The sequence below is a fragment of the Lichenostomus cassidix genome, chromosome 2, assembly GCF_008360975.1.
Source record: "Lichenostomus cassidix isolate B80296 chromosome 2, HeHo_3.0, whole genome shotgun sequence".
NCBI classification, from domain to species: Eukaryota; Metazoa; Chordata; class Aves; order Passeriformes; family Meliphagidae; genus Lichenostomus; species Lichenostomus cassidix.
In genome coordinates this window covers 35,459,314-35,474,594 of record NC_139482.1, presented here as the reverse complement: position 1 = coordinate 35,474,594, position 15,281 = coordinate 35,459,314, and the positions used below count along the sequence as shown (strand labels likewise).

The following is a 15,281-nucleotide window of genomic DNA, read 5'->3' as shown; positions in this document are numbered from 1 at the left end:
CTCCTTTTTCAAACAGGCATTGTTTATCCTTTTTCTTGTGTTCAAAAAAAGAATTAACTGTTAGTGCCTACATGGTTAATCTGTATGTGAACTTTTCCTTTCCCAATTAGCCTTTTATTTTAAATTGAGCAATATATTGACATAAACCCATACTCAATGATTATTAGAACCAAACAAAAGCAAAACAGGCAGTCAGATAAATAGTCACTAGTATTTTGGCTCCATCTTCCACAGTTAAAAACTACATAAACAGTTCAACTGCATTACAGTATATTTAAGAAAATAAAGGCCCCCAAAAAGTGCGAAGTCAACCTGTGGTTAATTTTATTTTTAAAACTTCACTGGGTCTTGGCTGCATCTTTCTATATAATCTAAAATAAACATTGTAAAAAAATTGACTGATAATATGGATGTAAAGAATGCTTTAAGAAAATACAGCTGAGAAATATTTAGTAATACATTTGGTTTCAAAATAATCATCACTGGGCTAACAATAGTGACAGCTACTTTGCTTGCAAGTGTTTATCCTGAACTCTTTAACATGCAACATATAAACTACCTGAAGGATTTTTAGCTACACATCATCTTTCAGAGTTTCTATTTGACTCGGCTCATTTTAAGACTTTATGGTACATACCATAAAGATTTGGACTGAGCATGAATAATGCACAAAAGTGAACTCCATTTTAAGGAATAAGCACTACAATCAGATCCTAACATATTTAAAGGGTCAGTTAGCTAAATACATATATTTTAACTTTTTTAAAAGATATATTATATATCTCTATTACTCAAAAAAATATTATCTTCCTTTCTAACAAGGCAGAAGAGGATCAGCAATTACATGTATTGTAAGAGCTAAATATGCAAAATCTCTCAGCCCTTTCCTACGCGATAATCATTTCCCTTACAATTTTTTGCCTTAAAACAAAGGAAAAAGCATCAAACTGTGTTGAACCCTTTCAGTGTTCCCTCACTTTTTTCAGGTTGTAATGTGCTAAACAGAAATACATAAATGCTAAGAATACCCAGGACATCAGTTCTGATAACCTGGTTGGAGGAAGAGACTCTACAGAAATGCTAAATTTGCCATATAAATTATGTCATTCTGTAAATGCTGCGCGAAAAGTGGTGGGGCAGGACTGCAAAGGAACCTTGTTGGGTTTTAGGCCTCTCTGAAGCATAATGCTAACTGTGATGACATTTTTCCACAGCCTACATCTTTCAATTAGGACTAAGAGTCAGAAATAAAATTCCAACAGCCCAGGTTTTGGAATTTCTGATAAAGTGAGACTGACCTTGCATATTTATGGTGCAGATGGATCTTGATCTAATGCAGTTATTTTGCTGTGGATAAATCTAAATCAGATTTAGATGTGTTAGATTTGGCCCTGGAAGACTAATTTCACAGTGGCTCAGAATACAGTTAGCAATGTGAATTTCAAGTTGCTTCCCATTAATTTCAGGTTCCATCAGAAGACTTCCAGCTGCCAACATAGAGAAGGACTGCCTAAACAGCAACACTTGCACATGTTTACCACAGGTTAAATGCTTCGTTTTGTACAATACAGTATAGTACTCACTGCTGGCAAGATTGTAATATTAAGGCACACAGTCTGTAACTAGACACTGAAAGAGCTTAGCACCTTCTAAAACTGCTCCTAACCCATACAGTTTGACATTTAAAAGTGCAGGCTCAAGATGTGACATTTACTATGCAAACTGTTTTCATCCCCCCGTCCCTGCTTTAATTTTACCATGACTAGAAAATAAATTAAGTCCCTCATAATTCAATGAAATGCAAGTGTAACAGTGTTCTTGTTCAGAGCTCTATTGACTTTTACATGATAGTGTACATATGTAGATATTGCACTCTCAGTGCAGAAAGAGCATCTTGAACTGGTTAAAAAAAAAATCCATGTAGAATGCACATCTTGAAGGCCTCTAATTAAAACAATGCTTTTCAACAACCACCACCATCTTCCCTTCTTCCCCCACAACTGAACAAAAACTGCATGTTGATCTCTGTAGGATTTCACTTGTTTTTCTTCAAATTTATTAGCTTCTGTCATTATATAGTCCATTTTATTGTTAAATCAGAAACAGTAAGAGAACACTCTAGGTTGGTATAGTCATTTTACAATGAGCATATCAGCTACAATACCTTTACTTAATGTTGTCAGAAAACCAAAACAGAATCAAAACAGCAATTTATTTTTTGACAAACCTGCTTATTGAGATATCACCTATTCTGTAAGGAAGAAAATACTCAAAAAATAAAAAAGTTAAAATTTAGTTAAAAGCTTTACTTGTTTGGGAGCAATCTCATAAAACTCTTTTTAATATGAGCACTTCACTTCACAAAATGAAAAACTATTTACATCATTTTGCTTGCAGTTTGGTCACATTATCTACACACATTTGCAGAAGATCTTAGGCAAAATAGGTATGTATCTTCTTCTGACATAGGCTATTAGACTGATTGCACATTTTCCTTTTACATAATGGCTCTCCTATAGTGCACTGAAGTCAGTGATCACTGTCTAATTACATTCTCATTTTAATTTATGGCTCAACAATAAAATCAATACCACTTCAAACCCAAATATCCGAGCGGCTGAATTACATATAGTGTGAAACATGTGGATTCCACTCTTTTAGACCTCATTTTCAAGAGAATAATGTATCTCACTAGCACAATTAACAAATTGTGCAAAGAAAGAAACAACCTTTGCATGGAATTGGTTTGAAAATCAAGGCATCTTGCTAAATTCTGTCAATTGATTTCCTGCTAGCTACATTTCATTTAAAAAATGTTCATTTCCTGATGGCACTACAATGAACTTTTCAGCACGCAATTACTGAATTACAGTATCTTTTACATATATATGCTATATTTAGGCCAATAATGTGATTTCCATGTTACACAATATCATTGCCTTCACAAGCAGAGTTGCTACATACATTCACAGTTTCAATAGATTGTAATTAGCTTCTCCAGTTGTGCTTTAAAAATTCCGAATATTTTCCAACAGTAAGTGCAAAGCAAACGTCCTATGCAGCTACAATTGGTCACAGAGTTATAAACTCCAAAATTACGAGAAGAGCCTTCTCTCATTCTCCATTTTCATCACCTGCTTTTTCAGGTATGACCTCCAGACTTCGACGAGGCTTTGAGATTTCAGCATTTTCAGTGCCTGGCTTATTAAGTCCACATGAAAGAGTGGCATAATGGATTTGCTTCAGATTCTCCAGTGCTTCATTTTTAGCATATTTGAGAAGATCAGCTTGTCCCTGTAGGAAAAGAAATGCAGTTATAATAACATTTGATAACAGCATTCTCTTCTCCTTCACCCTTCCCCTTGTTTCAGATTAAAAGTATAGTTGCCTTGAGAAATAAAACCCTCCAAAAAACAAAAGACAGAAACCCAAACCAACCACCCAACAAACAAAAAAAAAAAAAAAAAAAAAAAAAACAGCCAAAAAAACCCCCCAAAAACCAAAACCAAACCAGAAAAAAAACCCTCAAAACTCAAATACAAAGAATGAAGCTCTTTGCTTTCTCTGAATCCAATCATCCAATCGCTGGCATCAGCAATGGGGTAATGGGGTAATCGCTGGCATCAGCAATGGGGACTATAAATGTTTCTGCATTATGAAAATTGTGACCACTGATTTTAATACTTCAGGGAGCCATTTAAAGCTTTTCTGGTTTTTTTGTTCCCAGGGATTTTTTTTTTTCCTTAGTGATGTGATTCACCCAACAGTAGGATGGTAAAGGACCAGTGCTTCTCAATGCATGTAGTATGAAAGCACAGACCGACGAGCAACACATAAAAAGGACAGTGATGACAAAGACTTCACAAGGCTGTCTGTAGTTCAGTGCTATCACCATCCCTCTTTAAAATTATAGAATCATTTAGGTTGAAAAAGCCCTTTAAGATCATCAAGCCCAACCATTAACCTAACACTGCCAAGTCCACCACTAAACCATGTCCTTAAGAGCCACATCACTCTTCCTCTTCAAAGCAATTAAGTTATAAGCAAAGCTGTAAGAGAAACTGTCCCAGGCTTAGGTGATTTGGCTCTTGTTCTGCAGTCTTTGTATCGATTAAAGCCCTCTAACAGCAACAGCTCTCACTGTTGACAGCCTTCCCTGCAGCTGGGATCTGCCCACCCTGCCCACATGCAGAGAATGAGCAAGGCTGGAGCACATGGTAAGCCCAGAAATGTTCACAATGTCTTACTGGTGGGCACAGAAATGCTCAAATACAAGAGCAGGAAGTCCCCATGAGCCAAAGTGATTGTGCTGTGCCTGTGCTCCTGAAGGAGAACTGCTCCACAGTGCACAGAAAAGTCAACAATGCTTCAAAAATACCTGAAGGGGAGAAATACACACACACACACACACACAGAGAAACTCCAGGTACTGTAGCTCCTTGAGACTTTCACTACCAAAGTGCAATTTAGGTATGAACACTGACTGCATCTTATCTTGTCTATCTGTCCATCCTGGGTAAATTCTGTCTCCTGACAGACACTTCTCTTGAAGACATGCTAGTGTCTCTTCTAAAGATAATATGTTGCCTCTCTGCCAAATAAGGTTGAAATGCATCTTTACATCTTGATTTTAAAATTAAAGGAGGAGAGATAGAATAGCAATCAGACAAAAACATGTGTGCACTCATCGTGTGAGACTTCTGATGCTTCTTTAGCAACTCAAAACATAAATACTATCCAATGAAGTAAGCACACTTACGTATTTGAGACACACAAATTGAAAACAAATATTAGTTTCTTCAAAGAAATAATGTCCCCCCTCCCCAAGACCATAATAGCCAAGGTCTTTTTATTCTGATCACTAGAGAGGAAAACATCTAGAATGTCACCAACACAGCACAAGATTCAGTAATATTTTCTTCTAAAGAAAACCAAGGCTACTTTTTTTAAAAATCACATACTTTTTTTCCAAACTAACAAACAACTAAAAGCTAATTTAAAACACTCCAGAACACTAAATGAGTCATATCTGGAGTGCATCTGTTTCTAGCCCAAGTTCTATTTTACATGGATTAGTAGAATATAGCTCTGGAATTTTAATCAAGTTGTTTATTATAGGCAGAGCTGCTAGCAAACAGTCTATTAATAAGGTTGCCCAAAACTTCTCAGTTAAAAAAACACCCCTGCTTTCAGTTGCTTGCCAAACTTTAACTACTTAAGCTGATACTTTCTATTCAGGATGCCTGCCATTGGCAGATTTTATTATTACTTCTGTTTAATATTATTCTTTAATCTCATCCATATGGTTCATTCAGTTCTGAGAATAAAGATGGGGAAATGCCATCAGAAATTTGGTAACAATCTTCTATACTTTCTTCCCTACTCTCACTTGGGGTAGGGACTTGTAATTCAAACGACTACAGGGTAGTGGATCCAAGTTATGAGCTTTCAATAAACAAAAATCAGATCTTGAATGTGGTTAGTATAATCACTCAGGATTCCACTCTTGATCATCCTTCACCTCTTGACAGCTCCAGCAATGTGGCAAGACAACATGTATTCCATTCCCACAGAATAATGAATGCGCATTAGGAAAAAAGTTGTTTTTTCCTGGATGGCTTCTCCAAGCCACCAACATTTAGTTGCCAATGCAGGCAGTCCAAAAGTCAGACTAGAGGAGGAAAAGGAGGAGAGAGACAGAGACTCTGGAGAGGAGGTGGACAGAGAAAAGGAGGGTGCAAGAGTGATCTCTAGGACTGACCTGTCAAGATCTAGGACTGCAGAAAGGGAAGCTGGATACTATACAATGCAGATACTAGATCTTACTGCAAGAGGAGACTGTGAAATACAAACACAGTGCAACAACACTGAATTTGGATCTGACAGGTGAGCAGAGAAAGGGAAAGATTGATGCAACATTTGCAGCTGGAATACAGAAAGAAAACAGAATGACAAAATTCATCATATTGAAAGAAGCCTGCAAATTCTAGACAAATAGACTAACAACTCAAAAAGACTGAGAGATTGGTAATGAGAATAAAAGCTGGTGAGAAAGAAAAACAAACAAAAACACTGAGCAGGGAGAAGGCTGCTGAATGCAATGAATTGCATAAGGTGATGAGAAAATGAAAATTAACACTCATTGGAAAGGATCTCTAGAGGTGGCAAGGAGGAAGAAGTGAATATTAGGCACCAAGTGGGAACAGAAGAGTGGATGTAGGAAAGTGGGGAAGAAGGAATCAGGGGTTACCAGGAATGGCTGATTTTCAGCAGGGAAATGTGAGTGCCTGGACAATACCAATCAAGGAAGATGAACTTCGAAGACAAAAGAGGATCTAGGATAAAGGGCTGGATTATTGCAGACAAGGTGCTCAGACTAAACACAGTCGACCAAGTGGTATCATGTTCAGACAAGAGTGAAACAGAAAAAGGTATCAGTGCACACTACTCTCTTCTCCAATGCTCAGATTTCTGAATGCCATTGAACTGAGAAAAATGTTTGTGAAACCAACTGTGTTGTCACTATCTCCTGGTATGTCTTGATCTCAAGATAAAACAAGAGCCAACCACTGCTACCAAATACGCCATGAGCTCCAGCGAGAGAGCTCTGCACAACTGATGTGAAGTGCCTAGCTCTGTTGATATACCATCGTGAAAACATATGCTGGGGAAATAAAACAGCATGCACCTCAAAAATTCAAGTTGTAGTCACAGTGAACACTGTTGAAAAGTAATACAATGCATCTGAAAGGCAGAAAACTTAAAAAGTCATCCAGATGTGGAAAAAATCTGCCATCACGCACTCAATTAAATAACCTCAAAGACTTTCCTTTTAGTTAGGTATCAGATGTCTCTTCTTCAAGAGTTCTCACAATTCAGTTTCAATTCTTTATATTCTATGCATCCTGATTTTCACAGTAGTTGCAGTTGACTTTAAAGGTAATTTAATAGCAAAGTCAGTTAATTGCAAGCTGGAACATCGGAATCCTTGGATCTATGGATTACTCAGGGGTCTTTCACCTTCTTAGCAGACCCAAATGACTGTAGCAACTTTTTCTGATAAAATACATATTGTAAAGTCAATACAAGAAACCTATAGCAGCTCAAACTTTATGCTAGCAGATTTATCTTACCAGAGTACCAAAAAACCCACATTCCAAGAAACAAAGCTGGTTTGCGCAGAGAACTCAATTCTGGATTCTGGAGCAGTTGCAGAAGCAAACCAGCATGTTTCTTGCTGTGTGGAAGGGCTGTCTTCACCAGGCTTTCATCCCAGAGTAAGTCAAAATGTAAATTAACTTAGTCTTTACTGTTGTCTGGCAAGCACACCAAAAAACCTGAATTTCCTTCCAGCACTGTGGTTAAGAGGCAGCCTGTGGTAATTCCCAGCTGGAAGCAGGATGGATCTAGACCTTGCAGAGCACTGTGAGAGCTCTCCCTCCACAGCAGCGCACAGCAACCGCTGCTCCCTTTCCTTCACCACAGTTAAAATTCACTAACAGAACTGAGCACCATGCAACTTGAATATTTCATGTATCGATGTTTACAAGAGTCAGAAAAAGATGTTTTCTAGGCAGACATGAAAAAAGACCTTAAAGAAGACCAAAGAACAAAACTGATACTCATCCAAAAGCTTTTAGCAAACAGCAGAAATAAAGAATATGGATCAATTTGGAAGCCCAATTCAGTACCCTTTAAACCTTTCTGGCCCAATATGCCCATGTCATCTAGTCTGGTTTATTTTTCTTAAATCATTGTTAAAAACATTGTTTGTCTTGAAACTTTTGGCTAAGAGGCAGTGCTTTTATATCATAGCTCCTTAGCAGTAACTAAAAACAAAACCCAAGTGGTTCCTATCAGTTCTTGCACATGCAAAATGAGGCACCATTTCAGTCAACTGGATACAGGATCAACTAGAATGTCTCAGCACAGCTACCTTCATGAGATGTTATGTATTCACTCATGATTTTTTATTAACTGGTTTTTCACTAGGTGTGTGAACCTGAAAGTAAAACTGTACAGATGACATTTGAAATAACTGCATGAGCAGCCTTTACCCACAAAAATCCCAAGAAACTCTATCAGTAATGATTGGGCTTTAGCAGAGGATCAGGAACCCGAAGCTCCTATCAGGAAATGTAAGAAGCCAGTATCCCTTTCTCAAATTGTTCCTCAGAGTACAGTGGAACATTGCTTTGAGCAACCTGGTCTAGTGGGAGGTGTCTCTGCTAATGGCAGGAGGATTGAAACTAGATGATCGTTAAAGTTCTTTCCAACCCCAGCCATTCTATTATTCTATGACACAGTACAATTTTCCATGCCCAGCTGACATGACTCTAAGTACACTTTTAGAATTGGGACATAAAGGTCTTAACTTTCCAACTTCTAAATAAGGGTTTAATTAGGAGCCCAAATAACGTCAGTCCAGCAACATCAAGAGATTAGTAGCTTCAGATATTTAAATTGAACTGGGATGTCAGAGGTCTTCCGAGGACCTACAGGACTAGGCAGCAACTATTAGAAACCTTATGAATGCTCCATGGCTGCCAGAATTCACTTGGAGATTTGGTACAAAAAAATCAGGTTATTTTGAAAAAACATAAGACGCTGCAGTCCTGTAAATGCCTTGAATGTTCCATTTAAAAATACATTTTTAAAAAATACTGTAGGTGCAGAACCAGTGCTATTACAGAGATAAGAGATGCCATGGACTGCATGCCTGGGGATTTCTTGTAAGAGAAAGTAATTCACATCGTCCAATGTGACGTGTCTAAAAGCAAATAGCCAACAAGGAACATCTAACAAATGCTGAAGTTAGGAGTCCCACCTTCATTTCAAGTACTTCCATTGAACTCTATCTTTGTGTTTAGAACAGCTCTTCATTGCCAAGACTAATTTACTGATGCTGATATGTTCTTCCTATGAACATCTCAAATTCTGAACCTTACAGAGGGTTCTTCTCAAAGTTTTTCTATGCCAGACAAGTTGATAAATTTTTACAACAGGTTTTAGGAGTCTGCCGCAACAGCACTTAAGAGTGATTTTCTTTCTTCAACAGTATACTTTTGGCAGAAAATGTGATTATCTATGTTTAGAAAATATGAATTCTATCAGCCTGAGTAGTAACAATAAATAAATTTCTAGCACATAACTGTGTATTCGAAAGAGATGAATACTCTAACAGTTTACAGTCCCTAAATCAGGCAACAGGCAAAATTTACTCTAAGTAATGTTCTGAAGTTAAGTATCTCTGTGTATATATATGGGGTGAATAAGAATGGGCATGTGTGCATAAACACACAGATTGGATGGAAGTACTTCAGCTGAATTCAAACATACTATGCTAATAATAAATTTGGCCACATGGCTTCAAATAAAGAAAAAATTAAATCCTTTAAAACAGTAACTGTAATGCATATGCGTGCAAACACACATAGATATTTTAAAACTACATCAGATGTCCTAAACAAAGAGTTTCCTTAGAATTAAGCTGTCAGTTTTGTTATTTTATCGAACTTTCCATTGCATCAACTGCAGTCAAAATGTCCCAATTGAAAGAGAACAATCAATATGTATCTTGAGGGTAAAATGCAGCTTAATTGGTTTGGAAAATACATTAGCCACACCATGTGAGCATTCCATGATTCCCCTGTGTGGAAGCTGATGATGGTGCTCATGTAGGATTATTTAGTAATGCTGTTCAGACCCACACAACAATTTCTGTATTGTAGCCAAGAGTCCACTCATTTATTGTGTATTTCCACGTGTATTTTTGTACTATTTGAGAAGGAAGTTAATTTGAAGACAGGGAATTCAACAGATAAAAGAAAGTCCTTAAGTGGTGCAGACTGTCGCTCTTCTGCTCAATTTCTACTCTAAAAAATGTGGATGTTCATTTTTCATCGCTGTTCTCTCATAGTTTTTTGAGAACTGGAAACATGGAAGTGGAAAAACAGTTAGATTGAAATTATGATTGCAGATATTTTTCTCCTGACAAGAAGAGTAGTGTCTTAGAAACTCTTTAACTTTTGCTTAATGATATGTTACAAGAATATGGTTACAGCCCAGAGTTACAGAGTTTGGAGTGGAAGACCTCAGTGTGTTACTCCAAACAAATCTCAACATTTACTTTTCTGTACATCTAAACATGAGCAACAGTCCTCAGCAGATGCCTATCTGAACTGCAGTACCTGTAAACAACTTCTAATATGTAACAATATCTTAGGTGTTATACCATAATTTTCTATAACATCTCCTGTTAGTTTCCACAACAGGCTGATTAAAATCTCACCAATTGTTTTAACTAAAGTATTAATTATGGGAAAAACTGTACCTTCCAAAAAAAAAAGATCTTAATTTCTGAGCAGGAAAAAAGAACCAAGTCAATGTTGAAGAGATTTTCTCAATAATCACTTCAAAAGGAAACGCCTTCTAACTTCATAATTACGTTAATCCTAAGGACATGCACACAAGCCCTTCGGTACTCCTCAGAGCCAGATCCACCATGTGGCTTCTCCAATTCCTGGCTAACACAGCAATCACGACTTCACATTTCAGTCACTCACCAACTGCAAACCTCCCCCCCACCAATCCTTATGTTCAGAATGTAAGGCAGAGATGAAGCAAAGGTACTGCTGTTTCAGGCAGCATTAAAATAGATTTGCCTATCCAAGCTGGTATCCAACACCTTTGAGAGAAAAGAAGGGATAAGAATTTATTTCTTTGACATTTGCCCAAAACTACTGAACTGACTCCTCTCTATCCCCTTGGAAGCACAGGACTGATACATGACACATCCCATACACTGTCTTCAGGAAACTCTGTTCTGACACAGGAAATGTGACATTCTGGTCCTTTACCTATAAGCAGAACCTGCATGCATATTTTTAGAATGTATAAACTGTACATGTTGTAGCAAGTTTCACCACTTTTGGATTCTCCTCAGCACTGGATTTGTGCAGTATAACACAAGAGGGATTGGAGCACCAAGCAACATCATGAAAAGTTTAACAGTTCAAACTAACACAGAAAGCTGGAGAAATACATATGCATTACTGCTTTTCTGTCATAGTTCACTGTAAGAAGAGGCGGTACGGAACCGTGTTTTCAAGAAGAACTAAAAATAAAAAACTATGTGGGAGAAATTAATTTTCTTTATAATTAAAACAGACTTTATAGTTGAATGTAGTGAAGAAGTATTTGAGTGGGAGAGAAGAACTCATTAGTGGATTTAAACACAAAACTTGAATAATTTGGGCTAGAAGAATAGCATCAAGGGAATAAATTAAGGGAGGCAGTTTTGCTATCTCTATAAATTTTTATATACTCTGCTGAGATGAAAGACCACTGATGGGAAACCTGAACTGTTCCATGTTCTAGTTTCCAGAGTGTCTCTGGCTGAAAGCTTTTCTTATACTTCACCATTTACTCTTTTGTCAAAACGTAAGCAAATGTGTTCAAGAAAATGTAAAGAGAGTCTCCAGCTCATACACTCCATTTATTCCAGCCTGGATTACAAACATAATTTACTTCTGCCATTAATCACCATTCATCACTGACTGCAGTACTAACAGCTTCCCTTTTGTTTTTCATTAACTGCATTAACACTTTCTCCATTTCAAATCACAAAACAGGGTTTAAAGAATGGCATAGCTTCCTTCCAGCCTGAGCCACTTCGCAGAAGTCAAGACTCATTGTTCCAGTCAGGTATTAAAAATTACCAAGGATCCTGCTAATGTTAAAAGGTTGCAAGAAACAAATGTCAGGCAAACTAAATTAAATAAGCTTCCATAACCATACAAGAGAATAAAAAGTCACACTGAGAGTCTGCTGTGTTTCAGGTTATATAAACTAAACTGACTGTGACTATAGAAGTGAATAAATCCAGTTGAACCATGACACAGAGTAATGACCAGTAACAATATTAGAATGACAGTTTTGAACAGAAAAATACAGTAACTAACCAAAGAAAGACACATTACCTTTAAAATTGTAATGTTCCATGTAAAACTTTCTACTGATTTTTGTAGTTTTCTTTCTTTTAGGCCTTCTCTTGCTCCTATATTGTGCAGGTTTTCATGAAACTCCATTGCTGTGGGGAATAAAAGAGGGAGGAATATAGTATCTATTTTAGTGCATTTTTGTGATCACAGAGATAGTGATTTGAAACTAATAGGGCAAAAAGACAGTGAAAAGGCTTCAGAAATTTTATTTTTCGAGCACAAATCTATTTGATATAGTAAGATGCAATGTTATACAACATGCCAATAAATACAAATCTCTCTAAGGCAAAATCCACTGAAGCAGCTGTTGGGCCATTGCTATACAAAGATGGAGCCCAGCAAGTATTTCTGACAAAAATATAATCTCAAAGCACAACTGATTTTATTGTACCACACATACGAACCTTTTTGTGAGTTGCCATAGGATGGAAACAGTAATTTCATTAACTACTCTATCCCAATAAATTTATTTTGTGCCTTGCTCTTTTATGTATTTACATCACAGTTGTTCAGCTAACAGCTTATATGGTGGAATCTGCCCAGAAAATAAGCACTTTACTTTATCCCTGAGCAGTAAAGGAATAACTGTGAAGGACAAATGCCAAGTGAATTTACCAAGGAATGCCAAGGATTACATGGATTGCATGGATTACAGCTTCTCTCCTATGGAAGTCATACTTCAACTGTGCTTTTGGGATCTCCATCTCTAATAACATACAGGGTATTTTGAGGTCAAAAGTTGGCAAGTGGTTGTGACTTACACCCATGAACTTACAACCAAGTTATAGTTAAAGTACAAATTGTAATTTTAACTATATTGGTTGAGTTGTTCTATTTGTCCAGTGATGACATGTGCTTCAAAATTTACATTTACTTAATTACAATGAGTAAGCATACAAACTTGGGTTGGCTGTCAATCCAAGGGATGACTGACTTTTAAGGACATTATAAGTATCTCTTCTCCATAATTTCTCTATCCCACACTCACATCTCATTAAAAGAAAGAGAGATGACTGAATGTTTTTACTGTACATTCCCTTACCTTACTCCCACATATACACACACACATTTTAGAAAGTATTCACAGATTCATTTGAAAGGCAAAATTGTTCTTTCTACCTTTTCTTACTGTTTTAAATTTTGCTACAAGAAAAATAAATGGCAAATATTTTCCCTGAATTAACATACTGTATCATTTTTATTTCAATCACTTCTCTGTAGCTCTGCCTCTGCAGTCTCAAATAGAATGTTCATGCTACATTTCCCCAAAACAGATTTTTAAACAAGTAAGAAATTAAAGTTCATTAACCCATCATTGTTTCCAAGTATCCATTTCTAATTCACATCAACCAAAAAGATAAATTCCCAATATGATTATGGAAAGATTACATACAGATCCATATTTACACTTTTCCAGTATTACACTTCTAGAGCCATCGTGACAGTACAGATTTTCTGATCTGTACAATAAATTCTGAGACATACTGGCAACTTTTGGAGTTATGTACCTCATTTCCATCTTTACAACTATTGCTTTTTAAGCTGGTGGACACCAGCAGTCGATAATAACCTTGAACTAAAGCCTCTCAGAGAGAGATTAAGAGTAATGCTGAGGACCTGCATGTTAAATGTGAAAATGGTGCTTTGTAGATTTCAGATTATTCTGATGTATACGAAGTCCCTGATATCACAGATGTGGACAGAATGGTGACCATATATTCTGCCAGCTAGAAAAGCTCTTTTTCACCGACGACCTTCTGTGGTGATGTTCTTCCCCCTCTATGCTCACGCTATGATATATTTCTGTTCTGCCAAAGCCACTCCTTCCCGGCTAAGTACACTTGGAAATTGGCAGGAACATCTCCTCACCCTTCTTCAGAAAATGAAGCAGTCAGATCCCACAGGGCACACACATGAAAACCCTCAGCTAACAGGTGCCTCCTGCTTAAACAGCACTTACCCCCTATTCTCAACATCTCTTACAGACCGGCCAATGCCTCATCACCATGCTACACTAAATCTATCCTACTCTGAGCCTAAACATACAAGCAGGGACAAGCAGATTTGAATTTTATTTCCGCTTCCCTTACTAGGTCTTGCCTGATTAACTGAAATTAATTATTTCATCTCTTTGTCTCAGTGTTTCTAGCTGCAGAAAGGAATGAATTGTATTCACTACCCAGTATATGGACAACTAAATTTTAGAGTATGACTGCAGCACAGCATTTAACTGTTGACTATGTCTCTCTTGGTATTCCTCTTATAAATTCCCACTTGGTTTTCTTGCATTTTGTCTTGGAACTATTTCATGCCTTAACTATGACATAGGAATAACACAAGTGTTCAATTCCAAAATTAAATTTCTTATATGATAATAGAAAAAGGAGGGAAGACATTCTCATTTACACCAAAATTAATAAAATAAATGATATGTCCATATAAACCCATGTAAGCATGTCTTTAGGATACACTTGCAAAGAAAACTCAATGTTAAATGACTTTTTCATATACACAATTTTCTGGTTCCATGCAAATAAAAATTCAGCTCTCACTCTCATTAAGATATAGTAAACAAGTCACTTTAATGAGCCTTAATTACTTCTAGAATTATTAGTCAATTAGTAATTTTGAAATGCCTGTGAGCTCTTGAACGATAGCAGGCATACTATTAACCTGATGTATCACTCCTAATATATTTTACATATGCCACCTCAGTCAAAGAAAGCACAAGTTGGTCATATTTTCCTTTTATTGTGGCAGATGTTAAGATATAATTCATAACTTTCCTAGTGATCAGGAATAATATATAGGATGAGTGCTCTTCAGTTCTGATGGTATTTCCCATGTTTCCATTTTTGCCCCTTGCACAAACATATTTATCCACAATGAAATTATTCTTGACTGCTGCCTTGGGCCAGAAAGCTAAGGTCTAAAAAGCTCTTTTGACTGGAGATGTCAACTTGACTAAAATCTCTATTTGCATAGAATCATTGAGATTGGAAGGCACCTCTGGACAAACTCCATTGCTCAAACCCAGGATCAGATAGAACAGGTGGCCCAGGACTGTGCTAAGCTGGCTGTTGAATAACACTGAGGGTGGAAACTCCACCACCTCTCCTGGGACTGAAGTGAGGCTGACTGGCTTGGTCCTACTTTTTAGCTTTCTTTAACTTGTTTCACTGTGGTAACTCTACTGCTTATGACAGTGTGATGAGGTTTCAAACATCATTATTTGGTCCCCTTCTGAGTTTCTGCTTAGGGGCAGCTAAGGGTGCTTAG

The 15,281-nt window shown here is 37.0% G+C and overlaps 1 protein-coding gene across 1 annotated transcript in view; it reads right to left on the bottom strand.

Moving 5' to 3' along the window:
* Positions 1–303: 303 nt before the first annotated feature.
* Positions 304–15,281, bottom strand: part of PLCL2 (phospholipase C like 2) — a 97,196-nt gene continuing 82,218 nt past the window's right edge. The window contains exons 5-6 of the mRNA XM_085051055.1: positions 11,982–12,091; positions 304–3,294 (exon numbers count right to left, since the gene is read on the bottom strand). Of these exons, the coding sequence (XP_084907181.1) occupies positions 3,115–3,294; positions 11,982–12,091 (290 nt within the window). The 3' untranslated portion in view covers positions 304–3,114. The remainder of the gene's footprint in view (positions 3,295–11,981; positions 12,092–15,281) is intronic.